This window comes from Ciona intestinalis, chromosome 8 (genome assembly GCF_000224145.3).
Source record: "Ciona intestinalis chromosome 8, KH, whole genome shotgun sequence".
Classification (NCBI taxonomy): Eukaryota; Metazoa; Chordata; class Ascidiacea; order Phlebobranchia; family Cionidae; genus Ciona; species Ciona intestinalis.
In genome coordinates this window covers 6,061,324-6,087,687 of record NC_020173.2, presented here as the reverse complement: position 1 = coordinate 6,087,687, position 26,364 = coordinate 6,061,324, and the positions used below count along the sequence as shown (strand labels likewise).

The 26,364-nt window shown below is 36.5% G+C and overlaps 2 protein-coding genes across 4 annotated transcripts; one reads left to right on the top strand and one right to left on the bottom strand.

Annotated features, from left to right (window-relative positions):
* The first annotated feature begins 2,144 nt into the window (after positions 1–2,144).
* LOC100185864 (anoctamin-5) lies at positions 2,145–19,337 on the top strand. Of its 3 annotated transcripts, none has more exons than XM_018812942.2 (22): positions 2,145–2,339; positions 3,436–3,603; positions 4,196–4,411; positions 5,077–5,181; positions 5,448–5,555; positions 6,490–6,608; positions 7,121–7,258; positions 8,548–8,662; positions 9,253–9,313; positions 10,001–10,221; positions 11,314–11,496; positions 12,421–12,457; positions 13,115–13,284; positions 13,601–13,719; positions 14,036–14,157; positions 14,492–14,612; positions 15,068–15,152; positions 15,767–15,859; positions 16,261–16,367; positions 16,989–17,094; positions 17,397–17,547; positions 18,396–19,337. In XM_018812942.2, exons 1-22 carry the CDS (start codon positions 2,196–2,198, stop codon positions 18,488–18,490), a joined length of 2,784 nt encoding a protein of 927 aa, XP_018668487.1. In that variant the 5' UTR covers positions 2,145–2,195; the 3' UTR covers positions 18,491–19,337. The 3 variants fall into 3 exon arrangements, with proteins under 3 accessions (XP_018668487.1, XP_026691398.1, XP_002123763.3); XM_026835597.1 differs by lacking the exon at positions 2,145–2,339 and adding an exon at positions 2,561–2,745; XM_002123727.5 differs by lacking the exons at positions 2,145–2,339; positions 7,121–7,258 and adding exons at positions 2,562–2,745; positions 7,742–7,876.
* A 954-nt stretch (positions 19,338–20,291) lies between these two features.
* Positions 20,292–24,782, bottom strand: LOC100185058 (eukaryotic translation initiation factor 3 subunit E-B). The gene is made up of 8 exons (XM_002130048.5): positions 24,476–24,782; positions 23,927–24,043; positions 23,289–23,597; positions 22,743–22,931; positions 22,124–22,354; positions 21,440–21,601; positions 20,886–20,981; positions 20,292–20,542 (listed from the first exon to the last, which is right to left on the bottom strand). Exons 1-8 carry the CDS (start codon positions 24,668–24,670, stop codon positions 20,504–20,506), a joined length of 1,338 nt encoding a protein of 445 aa, XP_002130084.2. The 5' UTR covers positions 24,671–24,782; the 3' UTR covers positions 20,292–20,503.
* Between the last annotated feature and the right edge of the window lie 1,582 nt (positions 24,783–26,364).

Here is a 26,364-nt window from a genome sequence, read left to right as displayed (position 1 = left end):
ATAATATCCAAATGTCCTGACCGTGTTTTAAACAATTAACAACGGTCTGTGGGAGTCGTGGGTATATGGTTTATTAATTTGTTGAATGTTCTTTGTTTACTACCAAATGGGACGAGAAAATAGAATGAATAGGTGTCCCATCTTCCCCCACCCTACTATACTTCTCTTACTTTAATTCTTATATCCAGTTATTTAGTTGAGAACTCGTTTCAAAACCACGTTAAAAGCATTTTGTTGTCGAATCCATTTGCATCAGAAGGCTAGCACGTCAAAATAAGGGGCGTAATTAACTTTAGAACAAGCAATTCTAAATTATTCATAACGACTGCGATTCGAGCTGTCGCCTGTGACTTAACAATGGTCGTACAACATGCATTGTTGATCGAAAAGGTTCGGAAACAGGCAATACGATTGTAGAATGCTTCGTCACAATAGTAGCAGGAGCAATACGCGAATTCTTAAAACAACAATGGTTTGACTCGAGGTTGGTTTGACTATCTTGCGACTAGAGTAGCTAAGTTGGCCTTTAGCTTCGGAGTTGTTTAGTGGAGTGGGGAAGATGGGACACATTTTAGTTTTTTCCTTGTCCCATTTGGTAGTAAACAAAGAACATTAAAAGAAATATAAAACCGTATCCTCACGACTGCCATAAACCGTTGTTAAATGTTTAAAACATGATCAGGATATTTTGATATTATGTGCTAAAGGTGTCCCGTCTTCCCCCACCCCACTATGCTATAGGTATACTAACAGACATACTATAACATAAGCATATGATAGCGAAGAGCAAATTAGTTAAAACAACAAAGAGAAGGGAGTTAGCAGCAAAAGGACAGTGGTTGAATGATTCAGTTTTGCTTAGTTCGATGCTGTATTGAGTTTTAGAGAAAATCAGGCCTTTAAAGTTATATACAGTAGGTGGGGTAAGATGGTCCATGTTTTTATTTTCTTTTTCGTTCTAGTTGGTTGTAAACAAAGAATATTTACAGAATTATATATCGTATTCTAAGGACAGTGAAAGAGCGCTGGTAATTGTTAAAAACACGATTACAAAATACGGGATAAATATGCTAACGGTTTTCATCTTACCCCACAGTACTACATAAAGATAAAAAATCAGTTTTATATCAATATAAGCTAGCAGCATATCTCGCGGGACCAGTAGCTACGTCAGCAGCCACACGGGAATCGTAATCGATTTAACAGCGCTTGAATGACTTCGAATATTTCCTATGCTAGAGGAATAGCTACTATGCAGCTCTGTAAAGACGTATTCATAATGTATGGGAATACAGAATGCAGCGATTTCATGTCGAAATAGCGTCAGAGAATGTTTAATTATGTATACAAGAACTCTAAACAGTAAAAGTGGCAATAGGTTAGAGCACGTAAATAACAGTAGTGGTATTATTACCCGCAATGTATGGAAGTACTCAGTGTATCAGAGTATTTATAAACCAGACACAGTTTAAGTACATACACTTACATACAAGTTATACAGTAAGATGGTATATAGACACAAATGTGGTGTTTTTTGTGTTAAAATAAAATCCACGTTTCAGCGTTGTACGGCAATACATACTTTATACAGTGCGTATTCTGTACCCACTTTTATGTGCGTTTGGTCCATTGAATATCAGTACACTACACGTTATCTAGTTGTGGTGATTGAATTTGTATTGACGCCGAAAATACCTAATTTGTTGCCTACACCGGTAGCGTGTGTTTGTAGACCTATATCATTTTACACTGTTGCGGTGTGGTAGCACCCGGGGTGTTGGGGTAATGGGTCATCTTTGTCCTAAATCTCAGGTTCCATGGCGTGCTTCACTGTAAGACCTCGTCCATATAGAATAGAATGTGCATAAACAATGTTGGGGTAATGGGTCATCTTTGTCCTAAATCTCAGGTCCCATGGCGTGCCTCACTGTAAGACCTCGTCCATATAGAATAGAATGTGCATATAAAATGTTGGGGTAATGGCCAACTCTGGTCTAATTCCCAGGTCCCATGGCGTGTCTCACTATAGTACCTCACCCATATAGAATAGAAATTATGGAATGTACATATACAATGTTGTGGTAATGGGCCAACTACGGCCTACATCAAAAGTGCTAGCGTGTTTTGCATTTATAATTAGTTTGATCCTCGTTAGTAAATTAGGTTATGATGTTTTATAAGCCATATATATTAAAATGAGTGAAACTGAAAAGTTGCATGATGCTGAAAGCGAAGATAGCATCGTTAGTGAGATAGAACTTCCAAACTCGGTGGGCGACACAAAATCAAATACGACAAGGGAAACTATATTAGAATACTCTGGTACTGAGACGACCACTGTGAGTTTGGGGTTAAATTCGGTGTTTTACGTCGTTGCATGTAACTTTAAACGGTTAATTTTGTAACTTATATGTCGTTGTCGTTGTTGTACCGCGTATGCGTGTTTTGGCAAAGTTTTTAGGGTCGAAATGCTGCTAAAAACATCGTTAAAACAAGTAAATACACTCAAATTACATAGTCTGTTAGTACATGACTTGAAAATTATCTTATCATTGTTGTCACAATATGCATTGTTTGTTCAAGGTCAGCAACAATGGTGTCTGTCAATACATAATCACCACAAATAGGGGTCAGATTGCAATTAAAAATGCAAGTTATTGCAAGACAGTTAGACCTAGAGTAAACATGCCTCGTATTTGTTGCTGTTGTGATTGCCTTGACAGTCTATTTCGTGAACTGGACGAGGTAAAATTGATTGTATTTCAATATATAGGTTATAACTGCACGAAAAATGCAATTTAAGTATTTTCTTACGTTGGTTTTAATTTAATAGTATGCAGCAAAAATCGTCATTTGTTATTTAAGAGTATTTAATGTGCTGTTTTATAGCGCTGTGTTTAATGTATTAACAAACGTTGTGTAATCGTCCAATTACTGTGTGCTTGTAGTTTTAACGATGGAGACCAACATTTAAACGTTTTATGGCTTTTATTGCTTTGAAGAGTGTAATAAATCAATGTAACAGCTACAGTTAACGTTAAATAAGGTCATGTCTCAACTGATTAAAATAACAGAAACCAAACGAATATTTACAGAATTATATAACTGTATCTTACTATCTTTACGACTCTAAAAAAACATTAGTAATTGTTAAAAACACAATCAGGAAATATGGGATTTCGGTGCTAACGATATCACATATTACCCCACAGTATCATAGTGGAGTGGGGAAGATGGGACATCTTTTCGTACGATTTTCCCGTCCCATTTGGTAGTAAACAAAGAACATTTAAATATTTATGAAATCGTATCCTCACGACTCCCATAGACCGTTGTTAATTGTTTAAAAGTCAATCAAAATAATTGGATATTTTGTTCTAAAGGTGTCCCGTCTTACCCCACAGTATTATATATCAATTTATACTTTTTTTACAGCGACCAAAAGCAACTCTCTATTTCCACGATGGTGTTCGTTTCATAGACTATGTGATTGCGTATCAAGACAACGATGAGCATGAACATGATAAGGACGATGGGCAACGGCAACATTACGAAGAAAATCTGGAGAAAGCGGGTCTGATGTTGGAACGAGAACCGAAAGAGGTGGGACAAAATATATAGTAATAGGGTGGGGGAAGATGGGACATCTTTTATTCTATTTTCTGCTCCCATTTGGTAGTAAACAGAGAACATTTAAAGAATTATAAAACCGTATCCTCGCGAGTTCTAGCAAAGAGAAGGAAATTAGCAGCAAAACACCAGTCGTTAAAATACGCTACAGATAAAAACTACACTCGAGGGAAAGTACTTAGAGCGTTTCTGCTAAAACTGCCACTATTTTCCGCCCCGTGGTGCAGTGGATATAGCCTTGAAAATAGAGGTTACGAGCGCGAGGCTCGAATTAATCCTCAATGCACATATAGCATGCAAAAAGTCGGGCGCCATGACACAGTTTTTATAGTTTTTTAAAAAAAATCTGAGTTCAAGGCTCGGCACTGCTATTGTTGTGGCGTTTATCAAGTTGCCACACGCAGTTTACTAAGTTCGAAACGTTTGTTATGGGTAATTCCCAAACAGAAATCCCCCACGAACCGGGGATTTTTACACTCCGTTTATGAATAAATAACTGAAACTTATTTATCATTAAAACTACCACTATTTTTTTAAATTTAATCTCCGTTTTCTGTTTCTACAGCAATCGCAAGACCAAAACACATACTTTGTGAAAGTGCATGTTCCTTGGCCTATTCTGCTTAAATATGCTGAGAGAATGAAGATGAAGATGCCGTTGAAGGAAGAGAGGAGGGAGGAGTTCATGAAGGATTCTTCTGAGATTTGTGGATGTGTGAAAACTTTGTATAGAAAACTTGTTGCGCCTTGTGTATTGAACACTGAAGAAATGACAGAGATGGTGAGAGAATCAACTGTATATAGCATTGTATTGTAGTTACCCATGCCCGTGTTTGACCCAGGGAATATTTAGGTTCAAAGCTTAACATCATCAGTGGTCACTAATGGGCTGTCCAAATTTTCAATCATTGTTTGGACAATCACCCACAAAATTACATTTGTGGTAACTTGTAAGCAGGCACAAGGTGTATGAAACAGAACACCTGTGTTATATCGACTGTCGTTGCCCCGCCACGCGAGGATAAATAAGTTACATACGTGGTAACTTGTAAGCAGGCACAAGGTGTATGAAACAGAACACCCGTGTTATAACGACTGTCATTGCCCGCCATGCGAGAATTTAATATGTTACATTTATTCAACTTGTAACTTGGCACGAGGTGTATGAAACAGAACACCCATGTTATAACGACTGTGGATGGTCCGCCTGTGATAAAAATTAGTTTTGTTCTATTTATTCAACTCGTAAGTTGGCACGGGGTGTATGAAACAGAACACCAGTATTATAACGACTCTCATTGCCCTGCCATGTGAGGATAAATAGGTTACATTTATTCAACTCGTAAGTTGGCATGGGGTGTATGAAACAGAACACCCATGTTATAACGACTGTGGATGCTACGCCTGTGATAAAAATTAGTTTTGTTCTATTCATTCAACTTTCAGGAGGAACCAGACTACTATACGACCGAGTTTGTTCGGGACAAGATGGATTTCTTTGACATTCAAGACGAGAAATCATTTTTTGCGAATTCACAAAGATCACGAATCGTAAGTTTTACTTCATGAAATATAGTAGGGTGGGGGAGATGGGACAGTTTTTTATTCTATTTTCTTATCCCATTTGGTAGTAAACAAAGAACATTCAAAAAATTATAATACTGTATGGAAGTAAACAAAAATCATCAAAGAAATATAAAACCTATTCACACGACTCCCATAGATCTTTGTTAATTGTTTAAAACATGATCAGGATATTTCAATATTATGTGCTAACCCCAGTTTGGAAACCTCCATCTTAACCCAAATTTTAACAGGCCCACCGAATTATGAGTGAAACAAGATACGGTCCTAAGAGAGTTAACATTGGTATTAACAATCTCATATCATCAGGAGTGTATGAATGTGCCTTCCCTTTGCATGAGGTAAGATATGTTTCAACTGCAGTTAAATTTATTGGGTTGTTGCATTTGTGGCATATAAGGGCTAGCAAATGGATCACTAATAAATTCTTCTAAATAAATGTAAATATGTTTTTAACCGTAAGCGTGTTTTAACAACTGTTGTTTTGTCGCTATATCTTGTCTTTTCGTTTAAAATATTTCTAAATCTTCGCTACCGTAATCGAAGAGACAAATAAAAGTTATTATTATTATTATTTTAATAATTAGAAGGAATTTTGTTGATTGGATTATGGATTTATAATTATGCAATAAATTTGATGATTTTCTTGTTAACCTTTCATCTCAAAAAGCTTAAAAACCATTGATTTTAAAACATGAAATGTACTTATGCTTTGGGTGGGTATGAGCTTTTATGTTTTACAAAAAACAGTGGTTTTAAGCTTGTAGGTTTGTCTTATAACTTGTGGGTGTTTTGCATTTGAGGGGGTCGAAAGTTGGCGGTGTGTGAGGTATTGCATTTATGGGTTATTACAGGGTTACATTTAGGTTTCACTTGCATATCTTGCTTCAAGTGGATTATATGCTTATGTACTTGACAATTCTCTCTTATGTGCCATTGAATACCACAGAAACAGAAAGCATACAGAAAAGAAAAATGCTACTAAAACTATCGTACATACAGAAAAAAGTGTAAAAATACTTCCAAAGAATGATCACCTACAATCTACAAAGTTACATATGTGGTAACCTGTAAGCGGGCACGAGGTGTATGAAACAGAACAGCCGTGTTATAACAACTGTCGTTGCTCACCATGCAAGGATAAATAAGTTACATATGTGGTAATTCGTAAGCAGGCACAAAGTGTATGAAACAGAACACCTGTGTTATAACGACTATTATTACCCCTCCACGCAAGAATAAACAAGTTACATTCAACCACTCTACTTTATATAGGGCAAACATAAGAGCACTGAAAGCAAACTAGCAATCAATGCAAACATGAGAAGGTTATTATACTGGGAATGGGCAAGATGGGGAAGGTGGTATAAGTTTCAACCACTTGATTTGATAAGGTAAGTTATACATACAGCTTAAAACCTTATGTCAATATTTTTCCCATATAATATATATAGTATTTTTCCACTAAAGTTGCCTTATTATACAATTATATATGAGGTCTTGTAACATGGTATACCATGGAACCTGGGATTTAGACCAGATTTGGCCCATTACCCCAACATTGTATATGCACATTCTATTCTATATGGGTGAGGTCCTACAGTTAGGCACGCCATGGGACCTGGGATTTAGGCCAGAGTCGCCCATTACCCCAACATTGTATATGCACATTCTATTCTATATGGGTGAGGTCCTACAGTTAGGCACGCCATGAAACCTGAGATTTAGGCCAGAGTCGCCCATTACCCCAACATTGTATATGCACATTCTATACTATATGGGTGAGGTCCTACAGTGAGGCATGCCATGGGACCTGAAAGATTAAACCAGAGTTCAATTGTAACCCTGAAAAATTTAATATAATATTATTAGGCCTAATCAGCAATCAGTAAATAAATATAAACAGGAGTTACCTGGGTGACAAGATAGCATTGTATTTTGCTTTTATGGGATTTTACACCAAACTCCTATGGCCCGCTGCCATGGTGGGTATTGGGGTTCTAGTATATGGTGTAGTGACGCTTGTCACCTGGACTAATGTCAGGTAAATGCTACAACCCCCCTAAGCATGAAATTGTAGCACGGGTGTTTGGTTCGATGGGAATGCCCTTTATGTTGTCACACAGCTGTATTGTTACATCACATATTGCTATGTCATGCTCTGAGAAAATGAGACATATATAGTTTATATTATTCTATTCTGGCTTTGGATAAAGGCTTCTAATATTTTACTCTATTTTAAGCAATTTACTTTATTCTTTTAACGTTTTATTTAAAAGTATGCACTTAAAAAATATAAATATTCCAATTTTCAGTTACCACAGTCTGAAAGAGATCTTTTGGCAATTGTTGTGATATTTTCGTGATTAGAATTACAAATAAACAGCCAGCAGATCTCTTTTTTAGACTAATAATACGCCTGGCAGCAACATGCGCACACTGCATACCTATCCATATACATGCATATCCATCTTAGGCAGCTATATACATATACACCACACCTCTAGCTTTGCATGCATTCCATCAGGTTGTACCTTGGCGACAAGGTAGCTATCTACTTTGCATGGTTGGGCTACTACACTGAGATGTTGTTCTACCCCACCATTGTTGGATTTATCGTCTTCATTTACAGCATTATTGCTGTATGGTTTTATGCGCCAACGTGAGTATAAAAGTAGGGAAAAAATGAAAAAAATTAGAAATGTTTAAAAGATACAACTTACAATATTCTATGGGTTAGGTCCCATAGCCAGGCACGTCGTGGGACCTAAGATTTAGTCCAGAGTTTCCCCATTACCCAAGCACTTTTCAATAGTAAATCAAATTGCAAAATTTAGATTACAGTAACAGTTATAATTAGTGTAATTAAACTTTTTCAATTCTGACTTTTGTTTAAAAGGAAAATCGTGTTTGAAAATTCCTATTGATTTGGTAAATTATATTTTGTTTATAAAAATGGGATTTGGTTAAAGTTACATAAACTCACATAATCTAAATATCTGCCAAACTTTATATGCATTCAGGAAATGGCTTGCTGTGGTAATTGATTGCATGTTATGTGTTGGTGTTATATATATAAATGCATGGGTGTGATTTGTTTAAATGCATGCAGCACTTTACTTGTATAAAGTACACAGATGTAATTCTTATTAGGTCTATTAAACACTTCTGTTTTTCTAACATAATTATATATAAACAATGAAAAATTTATGATAAAAATTTTTTTTTGTAATCTGTTTAAAACATAGACATTATTTTAGTTTTAAATTAAAATCTTTTTAAAAAAGTTTTGCTTCATTGCAAAACCCTCTCCAAAGTAATTTTACATCACAGCCAGGAAATTTGTGATGAAACGTACCCAACGTATGCTGGTAATCTAACTATGTGCCCACTGTGTGATGAAGATTGTAGCTACTGGAAATTAAAGACATCTTGTCTTGCTGCGAGGGTAAATTCAATATTTGTTAATAATACCATAGTGGGTTGGGGGAAGATGGGACACCTTTAGCACATAATATCCAAATATTCTGATTGTGTTTTAAACAATTAACAACAGTCCATGGGAGTCGTGGGGATGCAGTTTTATAACTGTTTCAATTTTCTGTGTTTACTACTTAACAGGACGAGAAAATAGAATCAAAAGGTGTCTCATCTTCCCCCACCCTACTACATAACATATGTATTATTTCAAAAAAAAAAAGTTTTATATTTTGAGATTGGCAAAACCCTTTTGCTTGACACTTTTACTCAAGTTTTTTTTGCCCGTACCGTGTTTTTAACGACTGCCCTTTTGCTGCTACTTCCCTTCTCTTCGTTGTTTTAATTAATTTAATCTTTATTGCGTTATTTAAAATTTAACCAAAAAATATGTTGAAATAAAAATATCTGCAATAAAGGGAAACATTATACATTATAAATGCCAGAACTCCAGAACACCAGTTTTAAACAAATGTAATAAATATGCCTGGCGGCAACAGTTTTTATATGGTATAACTATCATCTGAATTGGGTTGATTTACCTTGTGTTTAATTCTTTAGATAACATACGTGTTCGACAATGAAGCGACGATTTTCTTTGCTATCTTTATGTCATTATGGGGTAAGTTGATACAACCTCTAAATTAAAAGCTTGTAGGGAATGAATGAATGTAACTTACTTTATCCTCGCGTGGCCGGAAAACGACAGTCGTTATCACATGGGTTTTAACACCTCGTGCCAGCTTACGAGTTACCAAGCATGTTACTTTGTGTGGTGAGGGATATCAATTATTATGGGTTGTGTGTTCTTGGGCACGTATTGTAACGACAGTTGCTCCCAGTGGTCACTGATGGGTAGTTTAAATTATCAGCCATACTTCCCAAGGAAAAAATCACCAACAAAGTTACATGCGTGGTAACCTATATAGGCGGAGAAGGTGTTTGAAACAAAACACCCGTGTTATATAAGACTGCCTTGCCGGGCCATGCAAGGATAAAGTTACATTCATTCGTACCATATTATAGATTTAATAAACTGTATTTATTCACGTATATTATATATGTAAGTTTCATTCATACGTTCGTCTAACGGTCACGCCTTTCATCCAAAACAATATTTTTTCCTTTTTATTAATAAACAGGTTTTATCAACTGCTGTTTACCGTTACTACCCGTCTTTTCGCTTTTTACCAACTCTCTTGTTCTTCGTTATCGTGACCGAAGAGACGAAATAAATTTCCTTCATTCAAATCGTATCCCTACCTACCCTACCTACCATATTATTATATATCCCTTCTACCCTACGCAGCCACTATGTTCCTTGAGTTTTGGAAACGCCGACAGTTTGAGCTTTCGTACGAATGGGATTTAGTCGATTACGACGAGCAGAGGGACCTCGTACGGCCCGAGTTCGAAGCTCAAGTTACGAAGGAACGACTAAACCCGGTAACTGGTGACATGGAGCCGTATTTGGCAGCTAAGGACAAATACACAAGGACATGCTTGTCTCTTGTTACCGTGTTTTTCTGGGTAAGTTAGTTCTATGGGGGAATTGAGAATGATTATTTATAGTATATAGTAGGGTGAGGAAACACGGGACACCTTTAGGTCACAAAGTCCAAATATCACGTTTAAACAACTAACAGCGGTATATGGGAGTTGTGAGGATGCAGTTTTATAATTCCTTTTTCTTTGTTTGGTACCAAATGGGACTAGAAAATGTTATCAAAATGTGTCCCATTTCCCGCCAGCCTACTATATATTAGTTTTAGTCATTTCGTGGGCAGAAAGTAAATTGTTTGTAATATTTTATAAAACATGTCATTACATTTTATTTAAGAATTGTATTAGGCTAATAATAAAGTATGTGTTTCTTTTTACAATGTGTTTTAACACATTAAGCAGAACATAATTTATCTCTCAACACATAGTATGTTCATAGTATGCGGTAAAAGTGTTGCACTGACATGTGATGTAAATTACATTATCTATACAATGAAACTACCTTTAGACGTACGTAACATATTTGTTAACGATCTAAACATGACAACTTAATGACCTTTAACACAAGACACGTTATATATGTATAGTACATGACAACTATATAATACAATACATGTCAACACAGCTATATTTCACACCTTAGTTGCTGGTGGTGTTTCAATGCACATAATAGACACACCATTACACATATAATTGCTGTCATTACAGTATATTCTATGTGGGTGAGGTCCTGCATGGCAGCACGCCATGGGTCCTGGGAGTCATTACATTATAAGTTTTACACCTCAACCGTAACAACATGCTGTATATGTTTTTAGTACATTACATATGAATGGTTAATTTAGCTTATCAAAGTAGTTTCTATTCTAACGCACACAATGATATAGTAATAGTAATAGACATATCTATATATAACACATTCAGATTCAGTATAACCTAATCACTTTAAAGCATTGACATGTTGTATATATTAAGAACAAATTTATGATTTTTTTAAAGCTAATCAGGGTAGTATTTATTTCCTATTCCAGTGCATTCTATTGCCTACAATATATATTAGATATATATAACACTTATGTTGCTGCTACTGGTAAATTACAACTATATTTCGCACTATAGATCCTGGTGGTTATAGCTGCGGTATTTGCTGTCATCGTATACAGATTGGCAATAAGTGCTATATTTGCTGTCAGTGTGGATTTATCTTCACTGGGAGCCATAGGAACCTTTGCAACACCTGCTATGCTAACAACCATCACTGCTTCTATGCTGTCTCTTGTTATCATTATGTGTCTTAACAAGGTGAGCGTATAAGGATAGTTTGAACATAGTCTGTTTTATATATGGGTGAGGTCCTACAGTGGGGCATGTCATGGGACTTGGGATTTAGGCCAGAGTTGCCCATTACCCCAACATTGTATATGCACATTCTATTCTATATGGGTGAGGTCCTACAGCAAGACACGCCATGGGACTTGGAATTTAGACCAGAGTTGGCCCATTACCCCATAATTGTATATGCACATTCTATTCTATATGGGTGAGGTCCTACAGTGTGGCATGCCATGGTACCTGGGGTTTAGACCAGTGTTGGCCATTACTCCAACATTGTATATGCACATTCTATTTTATATGGGTAAGGTCCTGCAGTGAGGCATGCCAAAGGACCTGAGATTTAATCCAGTGTTGGCACATTACTCCAACATTGTATATGCACATTATATTCTATATGGGTGAGGTCTACAGTGAGGCATGCCATGGGACCTGGGGTTTAGGCCAGAGTTGTGCCATTACCCAAACATTGTATATGCACATTATATTCTATATGGGTGAGGTCTACAGTAAGGCATGTCATGGGACCTGGGATTTAGACCAGAGTTGGCCCACTACCACGACATTGTATTATATATGTGCAAGGTCCAACTTATTAGTGACCACTGGGTTGGAGAAATGTTCGTTAAGTGTCTTGTCAAGAACACATATGCTGACAATGGTATCTGGATAACACTGGTGTTCTGTTTTATACACCTTGTGCAGTTACAACATATGTAGCTTTGTTTAATATACGCCTGACAATTTAGACAACCCATAAGAACCAGTAGTTCGGAGCAATGATCTAACATAACAATGTTTTTATATGATGTAGGAAAAAGTATGAGTTTTGTAATATACTAAACAATAAAACAACTCTCATAACTTTCCATTATAATATTCCTTATGTTACAGGTGTATGAAAAAGTAGCGATATGGCTGACTAATATGGGTAAGCTATTACTTTAATTTGATTGTTTATTCTGTAATTTAATTCACTTTTTGAAAGATACAAATACAAACATTTTCTCCTTAAAATAGTTTTGTGTTTTGATTAATTTAATCCTTGACATTGTGTTCGAAGAGATAAAATAAAATTGATGTTTTATTGTTTTTACTTTTATGTTATGCATGAATGATGAATGAATGTAACTTACTTTATCCTCCCGTGGCCGGAAAGCGACATTCGTTATAACACGGGTTTAACACCTCGTGCCAGCTTACGAGTTACCATGTATGTTACTGTGGGTGATTTATGTATGTAAAACATTGCTGCCGGGTAAATAGGATTTCAGCTTTGTACATTAATGTTTCAATGTCAGTACAGGTCTATTATGTTTTTAAACGGTCGCTGCAGGCGTAATACATTTGTTTTAAACAGCTCTGCCGTATATATTTGTACTGACAATTTTACCTCTTATACAGGTCTATGTTATTAATGTAATCTTTTTCTATCATATATGTGTGAGGTCCTGCAGCATGGCACACCATGGGTGCTAGTGTTTAGACCAGGATTGGCTCATTACCTTAACACTTAGGGTGCTCCCCCACAGACCTTGCCATTCTTCAGAGCCTTCCATCTTATCTAATACAATCCTAATTTTTCCAGAGCTCCCGCGAACGCAGACGGAGTTCGAGGACCGTTTTACGTTCAAGATGTTTTGTTTCCAATTTGTTAACTTTTATTCCTATCTCTTCTACATCGCTTTCTTCAAAGGCACGATATCTGGGACCCCTGGACATTATACTTATCTATTCGGCTCATGGAGATGGGAACAAGTGGGCTATTCTTTCTTGAATTATTATTATTGTTTGGTTATTCTTGCATGGCGGGCAGCGACAGTCGTTATAACACGGGTGTTCTGTTTTATACACCTCGTGCCCGCTTACAAGTTACCACGTATGTAACTGTGTGGTTGATTTTTTCTATTTATTTATGACTGGTAATTTAAACGCTGAAAATATTTAATCTTACTGTGACTTGATACACCTCAAGTAATAGAAGACACTTGCTTGACAAGAAGTTTAAAATGACCAACAATATATAATGACCTTATTTACCTCCCGTTAACACCAAAGTATGTTTAAACTTCAGTGCGATGCTGGTGGGTGTATGTATGAGTTGTCCATCCAACTAATCATCATCATGTTTGGAAAACAACTTTGGAATAACTTTATTGAGTTGGTGATGCCATGGTTGCAACATAAATACAGGTAAGGGGTGGAAATCATTGGAAAACACTGAAATGTAAATTTGTCTGGAAACACTGAAATGTAAATTTGTTTGGAAACACTGAAATATGAAACAGAACACCTGTGTTATAACGACTGTCGCTGCCCCGCCATGCGAGGATAAATAAGTTACATACTTGGTAACTCGTAAGCTGGCACGAGGTGTATGAAACAAGGATAAATAAGTATTTCCCACTACATTATTTTTAAAGACTGTTACTTGTTTATTCTCGCATGGCGGGGCAACGACAGTCGTTATATTTCATGCTTTCACATTATTACCCATATTTTATAACAGACAATGGAAGTCCCAGAAAGTTTCAACTGAAATGAAGGACAACGAATATACGAGATGGGAACAGGATTATGATTTGAATCAATTCACCGAGATGGGATTATTTTATGAATATCTTGAAATGGGTAAGTGGTCAACTTTATTGCTTTAGTATATAGAGAAAGATACTCTAGCCCAAAGGTCATGGGTTCAAGGCTCAATGTAGCTACCATTGTGGGCGTATGTGTTCTTGAGCAAGACACTTAACGACAATTGCTCCAACCTAGTGGTCACTAATGGGTTGCCCAAATTGCCAGCTATACTTAAAAAAAACACCTAAGTGGTAACTTATAAGCGGGCACGAAACAGAACACCCGTGTTATAGAGACTGTCGTTGCCTTACCATGCGAGGATAAATAAGTCACATCCATTTAATTCAATTGTGTTACCATGGCTAGTTATTCTTCATCTACATTACAGTAATACAGTTCGGCTTCGTCACATTATTTGTGGCTGCGTTTCCCCTCGCACCAGTGCTTGCACTTGTAAACAACATTATCGAGATCAGACTTGATGCAAATAAGTTCATCTGTGAACTCAGGTACGTGGAAGACTAACTGTGTATATGAGTGTTAAAAAGTCAGTGGTTACTGATGGGATGTAGCACCCTGGGTGTCGGGGTAATGGGACTCTCTGGCATATATCTGGTTGCTGTAGGATCTCACCCATACAGAATTACTACCTGGCTAAGAGACTTTTAACACAAAACTCTTTTAAAATATTCACTCACAAAGTTACATACGTGGTAACTCATTAGCGGGCACGAGGTCTATAAAACAGAGCACCCGTGTTATAACGACTGTCATTGACCCACAATGCAAGGATAAATAAGTTACATTTGTGGTAACTCGTAAGTGGGCACGAGGTGTATGAAACAGAGCACCTGTGTTATAACCACTGTCGTTTTCCCTCTACACAAGAATAAAGAAGTTACGTTTATTTATCTATATAAAGTAATACCATTAAGGCATAAACACAATCATTGTTTTCCTACAGGCGACCATTGGCACACAAATGTTCAGATATTGGAGCTTGGTATTATTTACTGGAGTTCATTGGTAACCTTGCAGTTGTCACAAATGTATGTATGGACTACTTTGTTTTTACTTTGTATGAAACATTCTGATTTTGCATTATGGATATTTATTACTATTCTATTCTATGTGGATGAGGTCCTACAGTGTGGCATGCCATGAGACCTGGGATTTAGGTCAGAGTTGGCTCATATTACCCCAACATTGTAAACGCACATTCTATTCTATATGAGTGAGGTCCTACAGTGAGGCATGCCATGGAACCTGAGATTAGGCCAGAGTTGCCCATTACCCCAACATTGTAAACGCACATTCTATTCTACATGGGTGAGTTCCTACAGTGAGGCACACCACGGGACCTGAGATTAGGCCAGAGTTGCCCATTACCCCAACATTGTATATGCACATTCTTTTCTATATGGGTGAGGTCTTACAGTGTGGCATGCCATGGGACACTCAAAGTGTTACAACCCATTTAGTGACCACTGGGTTGAAGAAATGTCCAAAAAAGTGTCCCGTCTTGCCCAAGGTCACATACACCATTAATAGTGGCAGTATCGAGCATTGAACCCGGTATCCTCCAGTTACAATGCAATAAGTCAGTATGCCAACAGTTTAACCACCTCCGCAGTATATTTGCTAACTTACATTATGATTGCAGGCGTTCACAATTGCTATAACATCAGAAGCAATACCTAAGCTGGTTTATTATTATGTTTATTCACTTGATATATATCCTTCCTCTACATATAATGTAAGTGCCCATGTGTTATTGTGAAATATGTAGATATAAGACCAGACCTTCTAGAAAAAACAACAATGTAAATCTATGCGATTAAAAAAGGTTGTGGCAAAAAAAAAACATCATTTACTGTGGTATAACAATAAAACCTGTGTTATAACAGGTTAAAACAACTGTATCAGTGTGAAATATGTAAATATTATTGTAGAACCAGAACTTCTAGAAAACATAAAATAATTTAGACAACAAAGCAACTAAATTTATCGCAGTCTGGATTTTAAATGTCTCGCACTTACCTGAATTTTTTTGGTAAACTTAAGATATTATAAAGCTTCCTTTACAATTTTCCTGCCAAAACTATTTCCTATGCTTTATATTACAACTGTAATATAAAGATAATCTACCATTCATAGGGATATGTAAACAACAGTATGTCATATTTCAACACATCTGACTTTGAAGCACGCAGCATGCCAAATAATCCTGATCCATTCGGTGAAGGCAATATCACAACTTGCAGGTAAATACATGTTATGGATTTCCAATTTAACTTTCATAAACATATAGTGACTTTAATAGTTTCAGGGGAGACATGGTATCTAACTTATTTGCTGTAATGTTACAGATTTAGGTGAATGCATTGAATGAATATAACTTGTTTATCCTCGCGTGGAAGAGGCAACGACAGTCGTTATAACACGGGTGTTCTGTTTCATACACCTCGTGCCCGCTTACGAGTTACCACGTATGTAACTTATTTATCCTCGCATGGAGAGGCAACGACAGTCGTTATAACACGGGTGTTCTGTTTCATACACCTCGTGCCTGCTTACGAGTTACCACGTATGTAACTTATTTATCCTCGCATGGAGAGGCAACGACAGTCGTTATAACACGGGTGTTCTGTTTCATACACCTCGTGCCTGCTTACGAGTTACCACGGATGTAATTTTGTGGGTGATAATTTCTCAGTATGGCTGAGAATTTAGACAACCTATAAGTGACTACTGGGTTGAAGCAATTGCCGTTAGGTGTCTTTCCCAAGGACATAATATTATATACAATTACCGTCACCAAAAATAATATTTTTTGTATACAGTTAATATTTTAAAATTCATATTTATTATTTTAATACTTGTAGATACCCTGGTTATCTCTCCCCGCCAACAGCCAGCCCCAAATATGAATACACGACCCAATATTGGCACAACATTGCTGGGAAGCTAGCATTTGTTATCGTGGTTGAGGTGAGATGGTTTATATTGAAGTGGTAGCTGTATTATGTAAAGTGTTTATTTCAACATGGTATACATTTTGGAAAAAAGCATATTATAAAAGACACCCATGTTATAACTCAGCAGTGAGCATGAGGTGTATAAATACACCATGTGTGTCTGGTGTATAAGAAGACACCAATGTTATAACAGTGATCATGAGGTTTATAAATAGGTCTATCTAAAACATACTTAACAAGATCTTCACAGTAATACCAAACTGTGTAATACATTAGTAAAACAAACTTACAACTAACCCATAAACATATTCACAGCATGTTGTGTTCTTTCTGAAACGATTGTTGGACTACCTCATACCAGACAGACCACGTAAACTACGAGATAAGATAAAGCGAGAGCATTTCCTTGTACAACATATGCTGTTCAAAGCTGAAACTCAACAATTGCTCAAACAACTTTCACAAGGTATAGACCATATAATATAGTTATATGTAATGGTGTTAAATTGCATAAATTTTAATATTTAAATATATTATTTAGACCCAGTGGTCACTAATGGCCTGTACATACTGTCATATACATGTCACGTTTAAAAGTGACGGATGGATTTTCTTTTTAATTGGAATTAACTATCGAAAGTGTCTCGAAGCTGGTCCCGTTAATCACCGTAGCTAAACGGCTTCCTTATTCCTCTTACCCACAACCATACGTAACTCAGTTCACTCTTGTATATCATGTTTACTACGGACCACAACGCGCTTATATACGCAAAGATTTCCTGACGAAAGACACAAAAACAAAAGAACAGCGTGATAACTGCAGCGTCTAGATACGTAACAGCAGGGGTGTTTGGTCTGGCTCCAGACCTTGCAGTTACGTTCTACGACTTCCGCGATGCGCTTGCAGTTACGTTCCACGACTTCCGCGATGCGCAATTATCGATCTATAGATACGGCAGATGACCCAGAAACTCACGCACAATACATAATATAAGGTTTAAGGAATAGCAGCCTTTTACGCATTAAAGCGTGAATTTGTGACAATACATAAAATATTTATAAAATAGTCACCCATGAAGTTACATTTCTGCTCTCTTTTAAACCGGCCCGAGGTGTATGAAACAGAACATATTATATTGACTGTCGTTGCCCAGTCATGTGAGGGTAAATAAGTTACATACGTGGTAACTTGTAAGAGAGCATGTGGTGTATGGAACAAAACACCCGTGTTATAATAACTCTTCCGCTTTATGAGGATAAGCTTCACATAATCCTACTTACACCAGAGTCACAATATGCTTTATTACATCACAGATAACGAAGGCACTAGAGAGCTATCCCCAGCACCTCGGTCTTCTACGAAGCAATTCTACTCAGTTGAAAATGAAAAAGAAACAACGCCGTTCTGATTAAATGCAAACAATATACATGCATTCTAATAGAGCTTGACTTTATACACTGGGTTTTAATTTCTTTAGCTTAGTTATAGCTTTTAATATTAGGACACACTATTCTCAAAATCTATCCAAAGGTCCATGGAAAATTGACAATGTTTTAAACCAGCAGTTCCTAAACTTTTGTAAAAAACTTTGCCCGGTGGACCCCTGCAAATTATTTTGATATTTCACGGCCCCATAAAAATCAAGGAATGGTATAGTTATAGGAAAACCTACATGGTATAGGTATAGGAGGGATGAAAAAAACCACACCAATGAAACAAATTTTTTATCGAATCATAATCATTGCTGTACATTAAGGACCCTCTTAAACTGCTGTATAAACCCCAGTTAGCGAACCACTGTTTAAACTATGTATTGCTACTACCATATACAACTTAACATGGGTTTAAAGCTACAGGGCCTGTTTATCACAAATACACTTATATGTTCCTGTATTGCATGGGTATTGTACATACACCTTTTACTTGATTCCAATATCTTCCTAAGCTTATAAACAGATGCTGTTAACTTAGGCGCCAAACCTGGGGTGGCAGGGTGGGGAACCTACTCTGACTTTGACACTGTATTAATCAGTAAACAATAAAACTAATGAGATAAAATTTAATTTGTAGGATTTTATTTTAACCATCCCTGCCTCCCTTGTGTTTTAAGTTTGGTCCCGAACTGTTGATATTCTGTTACTGCAAAGTATTGTTCCCATTATCACTGCAGTATGTAGTCACAATGTAGCAATTTCAAAGTAATTATCGCAATGTGAACCTTTAGTTCATTGGAAATAAAAACTGTGACTTGACTGAACTTTTACTGGTTTGTTTTAATATTCTATTCTATATGGGTGAGGTCCTACAGTGAAGCATGACATGGGACCTGGGATTTAGGCTGGAGTTGGCCCATTGGCCCATTGCCCCAACATTGTATATGCATATTCTATTCTATATGAGTGAGGTCCTACAGTGTGGCATGCCATGGGACCTGAGATTTAGGTCAGAGTTGGCCCATTACCCCAACATTGTATATGCACATTCTATATGAGTGAGGTCCTACAGTGTGGCATGCCATGGGACCTGAGATTTAGGTCAGAGTTGGCCCATTACCCCAACATTGTATATGCACATTCTATATGGGTGAGGTCCTACAGTGAGGCACGCCATGGGATCTGGGATTTAGGCCAGAGTTGGTTCATTGCCCCCAACATTGTATATGCAGTATGCACATTCTATATATGGGTGAGGTCCTACAGTGAGGCATGACATGGGACCTGGGATTTAGGCCAGAGTTGGTTCATTGCCCCCAACATTGTATATGCAGTATGCACATTCTATATAGGGTGAGGTCCTACAGTGAGGCATGACATGGGACCTGGGATTTAGGTCAGAGTTGTCTATTGCCCCCAACATTGTATGTGCACATTCTATTCTATATGGGTGAGGTCCTACAGTGAGGCATGACATGGGACCTGGAGATTTAGAACAGAGGTCATTACCCCGACATTGTATGTGCTAAGTTCTTAATCTTCTGGCAGTGAGGTTTGCAGTACCCTCGTGGGACCGGTTTCATACAGGTCGCTCTAATCAGGCTGAACGGACCTTAACAGTGCAAAATATTCTCGACAAGTATAGATTTCTTTCGTAGTGGTATACAGGTAGTGTTCTTTATTCCCGTTTTAAAAAACCAATAACCCACTTACCCAAGGACCGTTAAAAACAGATCTTTTTACAACACATATAAAATAGTTCAAGTTGCCAGAATAACTGTTTCTGTATCTTTTTATTGGCTTTTAAAAATTCGACAAAAACCCATAAAAAAACACATCTTTTGAGAACAAAACATTTATTTCCCATCCCAAGTCCAAACGACGTTCAAACACGATTTACAACCCAGTGAATTATTTCCTTATATATTCTTCTAGTGATCTTGAAAAACAAACAGAATGAAATCTTAAATCCCAATTGAAACGAACGATCACCAATTTTCTTTTGGCCCTCCTGCCCAGTGGGGAACCTACATATAATGTTGATGTAGTTAAACATAATATAACTTCATTTATTTCCTCAAAAAGGAACACCTTTAAAGAAAAAGTGTGTAAAATTGTCAGTGTAAAAGCATGGCTGTTAAAACAGCCAAAGTCGGCATTTCTTTTAATTTTTATAGCAGAGCAATGACAGTTGCAATATCACTATCACTGGTGACAGTTGCAATAACACTAGTGTTCTGTTTCAAACACATGTGCTCACTTCCGAGTTACCATGTTTGTAACTTTGTAAGTGAATGAATATTTTTTGCATAGCTGACAATTTAGAAACACTGTGAAACATATCCGTGAAACATATTTGGCAGCACTCACAGCATCTGTTCGATCTCTTTCTTTATTCAACCTTCTTTCAACGTTTGTCGACAACATTTGGGTTCGTAAACCTAAACTCTTCGTTTTCTCAATTACCTGGTTGATGGGAAATTAAATTATGTAGTTATAATCATATCATGATATAAAAATAAATACTCCCGGAAAAATCACACACCATGTAGTCATGATTCATGAAAGCACTCACATGATATGATACATGATCATTTAAACTCATCAAATATCAATAACTTGTTCATATGATGAAACAGCTTGTTTTAAACTATTTACTCATGAATTATGATAAATAAAATCACTTTCATGATGATATGATACATGATTGTTTGATCATATACATTCACGAAATATCATCAACTTGTTCATATGATAAAACAGCTTGTTTCAAACTATTTACTTATAAATATGACATAAATGCATTCTCATGATAATACATGATCATATGAACGAAATACTCATGATATGACATGATACATAATCATACGAATCATGGTCATCACAAGAATGAGTTAGTGTCCACTCATGAAAACATCACCAACTTGTTCATATGATGAGACAGCTTGCGTCCCCATCATAACATGCCCCATCTTTGAATCAATCTTTGCATCCAAACGAGCGTTACGGATCAAGTTGACGATCCATCGTTCGGCCTCGTCCACGGACATGTTTAGCTTGTCAGCAAGCATGTCAATACTGATGCACTGTGGGGGTATAAGGTGTGTATAGTGTGTAGGGGGAGCATCCTATTCTAAATCTGTGAGGTGGTATGGAAATACAGGACAAAGACCTAGGATTTAAGCTAGGATTGGTCTAGGATCCTAACATTGTATATGCACATTCTATTCTATATGGGTGAGGTCCTACGGTAAGGCATGCCATGGGACCTGGCATTTAATCCAGAGTTGGCCCATTACTCCAACATTGTATATGCACGTTCTATTCTATATGGGCGAGGTCCTACAATGAGGCACGCCATTGGACCTGGGATTTAGGCCAGAGTTGGCCCATTACCTCAACATTGTATATGCACATTCTATTCTATATGAATGAGGTTCTACAGAAAATGGGATTTAGGAGAGAGTTGGACTTTCACCATACATGTATATAGCATATTCACATTATACGAATATAGCATATGCATTCTCTTCTGTAAGGGTAAGATCCTACAACATGACTCCTAACGCTTTCCCTACAAATTGTTCATTTAAAGTTACCACAAATACCTGATGAATCCTACAGAAAGTTTCGAAGATAAAGAGTCGAGCGTTTTCGATAAAATCGTCCAAACAAGCGATGAGGAAGAAATCGTTTGAAAGAACAAGTTCGCATTCGCGTAGCTTTTCTTGGGCCTTGTCAAAATCAAAGTGAACGTAAAGGCATTCAAGAAACTCAGTTACAGGGTCACGATATGTGTATGCTTCTTGTTGGATCACTCGCACCAAATCTTTAAGAACCTGCAAAGGAATCGATTTGAACCAATATGTAGTGGTTGCTCAATGATAAAAACCATATTCGCCAAACCCTCTAAAAGGGGGTGGCAGGCCAACTCTTGAATTTTCTGCACAGCATTAATCGGTAGAATTCATAACCTTTAAATTAGATCTGCTTCATAGGATTTTGTCTCATCATTCCCACATTTAAAAATATTGGTGCCTAGTCTAAAAGAATCAATTGCTTCGAAACACATAACAGACATACAAGTCTAAGAAATACGTAATATTAAAAACCCTGACTGTTATTTTCATACAAAAGTTGTCCAACTTCATGAGCATTGGATCGGGACCAAATTCAAATAATTCGACACATTTACAAATCCATAAGTTACAGAATAAGTCTACCAACCTGTCTTCTTCTCTTGTTAGTGATAACGGCAGTAGTTAAATACCGTAGCACCCATGGACACATGGTTTGTATGGTGTTTAAGTAGGGTGGCTGGTAAAGAAACAAATCAATAATTTCATCTCTTCCTTTGGCATGGTTGAAGAAAACGAATAGAGACCAATGTATGAGCCATGTCCTTTGCTGGAGTAACTGTAACATTTGTTTGGATTAGTAAATAGTAATGAATACAAGATAAAGATTTTGGCTTCCCCATGGTATGGCACACTGTAGGAGCTTATCCACAAAGTGAAATTAGTGAATGGAACAAAATACGGCATGCGCTAAATTGCCGTGGTAGGTTAAGCTTCCATGGCAATTATATTGCTATGGTGATACGAAGACGCAAGGTAAATTTCACAAACCAGGCCACTGTATTACCATTTATTTCAAATGATGATCAAGCAAAGATTAAGTGTTATGAAATAAATTAACCAATAAAAAAAAGTATAATATTTGCCTAAAATAGCATCATCAGACTCCTATTTAGATGTTAAATACTTAAACTACCTGCAGAGGGCTTGCTATTGTGTTGGAGTCAATGCTTTCCTGCAAGCGGTGTAAATCTTCCCACGCTGTGTCCCAATCCTGCATCAATATTTCACTCGCTAGTTTTCCCCACAGAGAGTCCATTGCTCTCTTGTCGTCCGGTTGTACCAACACACGATGGAAGTAGAGATACTCCGCAGCTCCCGAATAGTTTCCACACTCGTATTGGAACTTCGCATAATCGTACAACGTATCAAGATCTTCCAGTTTAAAGTTGTGATTTTTTTCCAAATATTCAAACAACTGTTTGCCGTCGCGAGTTGTTTCAATCTAAAAACACAAAAAGTAAATCTATTTTTTTAAACATTTTTTTGTCTCTTAAGCTTAAATGAAAAAAATGAGTAGGATTGTATCATTGTATACCAGCGGTTTTAAAAAGCAGTTATTATATCTTCCATATTTTTAAGACTCATTTAACCCCTTGGGGACGAGTAATGCAAATATGCATTCTGAAAAATGTTCATGAGCTCACTTATGGTTGGTAATAACTTTCAGTTAGTTTATTGGAAAGAGGGAGGAATTATCTACCAATATATATATTTATAATATTATAACTAATAAAATATATATTGTTCCCAAAAGTTTAACATTAAATGCACCTGTTTTCTGACTTCATCTTGCTCAAATATATGAACTATTGGCTCAGTTTTAACGGTATATGATTTCAACAAACTGACAACGTTGTTTCTCTTGTCTCGAAGGCTTGAAGGGATTTCCTGTGAAAATGGTTGTTAGAAATGCCAAATAACCATAAGCGCCAAACCTGGGGTTGTAGGGTTGGCAGGCCTATCCTGGATTTTTTTTAATCCGCACAAAAAAGTTCAAAAAGTATTCTCTGTCCAAAAAGTTAACTTTAAATCTAAACTATGATTTCTACAGCAAAAATAAAATTCTTAAAACTAACGTGGAAAACAAAATTAGCAGCAAATAAACAAGCTATTAGCGCTATGGGTAAAAACTATACTGAAGTAAAAGTCTCAAAAAGTGTGACAATACAGTTTTAGTGTTGTCCAATACAGTATAACTTAGTTCATGTTGGATTGTATCTAAGTAAAACACACTAAGGTACAATTTTAAAAAACTGTGTGTATAAAGATGTGGTAGGAAGTATTTTTGTGACTTTTTTAGGTAAACAGAAAATGCATTACCTCTCCCGGGTATAATGTCTTGTGTACATCCATAGCAAAGTCCACCATGTTGGTGTTACTAAGTAACTCAAGCTTCCCTTTATGTAGGTCCCGCTCATCGAAAATGTCTCGTTCCGAGAGAAATTCAAGCAATGGGAAAACTAAATGACGATCAAGGTAACATCCTACTTTAGATGTAAGATCAAACTGCGCCATTTTTACTCTGTACTTACTCCACAGTACAGTCAGACTTATAAACCTAAAATACACAATATTTACTAAGTTTTAATACAAATTACAGCTGTATAAGCAGTATTTTTGGTTAAAATTTCACGAAAAAACGAAAATACAAAACACACGTTGTTACTAATAGTCGTTTCGGCCGGAACACCAGAAGGCGACAGTTTCCGCAATATGTGTGTTGGTCAACTCGCCAAGAAAGTTAGGTAACTCCGTCCCCTATGTCTATGGCTTTGTCTTGAATTACTACCTTGTCTGCCTGAACAGTTTAACTTTGAATATGTTTTAAAAGTCACTATTGTACATATACGGACTCTTTAGGACATTAAAAACATTAACAGCAAACTAATACATGGCAAATAAAACACAATATTACAGAATAATACAATACGTCTTCTTGCCCCGCGCCTCGCAAACATGTTCTGTTTCGTTCGAGATTCGTCAACAAAAAATCGTTACAATACTTTTCCGACCATCGCTTGCTAATTCGTAAAATGACAAAAGTTTTTATAATTTGCCGAAGTTGCTGCCTTTACATTTCCAAATATGGTTGTGTTTTCCCAACTAAAATAAAACTATAGTAGTTGGTTTTCACGCCTGGTTGGTTTTCACGCCTGCCTCCAACCCAGAGGAAATGGATTAAAGGCTCGTTGTTGCTACCATTGTGGGATATTATATAATATTTTAATATCTTACATAGTGTATCCGGTGCCATGTTATTACTGAACCACATATCATCAGCTGTGCATTCTTTATCAATATTATTCTTATAACCAAATGCAACTAAAGTCCAACCTCCCCCAGATGTTGTCATGTTACAATAAACCTCAGAACAGAATTTATATAAATTGGAAACTTATATAGTTATGAGTAAACAACTGTTGACAACTAAAATAAAAGTTATAGGAATAAATGAACAAATGTATTCTATTTATCCCATACACACCTTCACTTCACATTTTTTCACCTAAACTTGAAATGGTTACTACAGTTCCAATTGGTTGTAACAACTTATAAGTAATAAAAGTTAAAACCTTGATTGGAGTGTCAGTTCCATTAGGTTTTATTAAGTAATAGCCATCATTGGAGAAACCTGAGTTTTTCAACTCCAAATACAATGTTGCTAGATTGGTAGACGAGCCATCAGATGTGGGGATTGAAATACCAATGTAAACGATATATGATGTTTACAAAATAAACTACATAATAATAAAAGTAAATAACAACATTCTACATGGTTTTTCTCTATGATCAACATTGCCTTTGTTTTAATCATTACCTGCATTACCGCTTTGTAATTTATTTTCTGTAATGCATTTGTAAAGTCGAGTGTTTTTCGAGCACAGATATTTATTTTATAATTATCTAAATTTAACTTAATGCATTAAGATTAGATTTTGTGTTGTGTAACGATAACAGCTGGCACACTCAATCGCTACACATTAATTTCATTACTGCTCTAAAAATCAATGTTTTAAAACGCACCGGTGTTATTATGTATTTCTTGATAGTGGCTCTTCAGAATATAAAATGAAGCAGACAAGGCCAAAAGCTTAGCCTACAAATAAATACATTTTAAGCTAAATAAAATCAGTAAACTTGCCTGTACAATATTATAGTATACACCAGCAAAATAACAGCATTAGACAACACACAAGTAAGCAATGTTT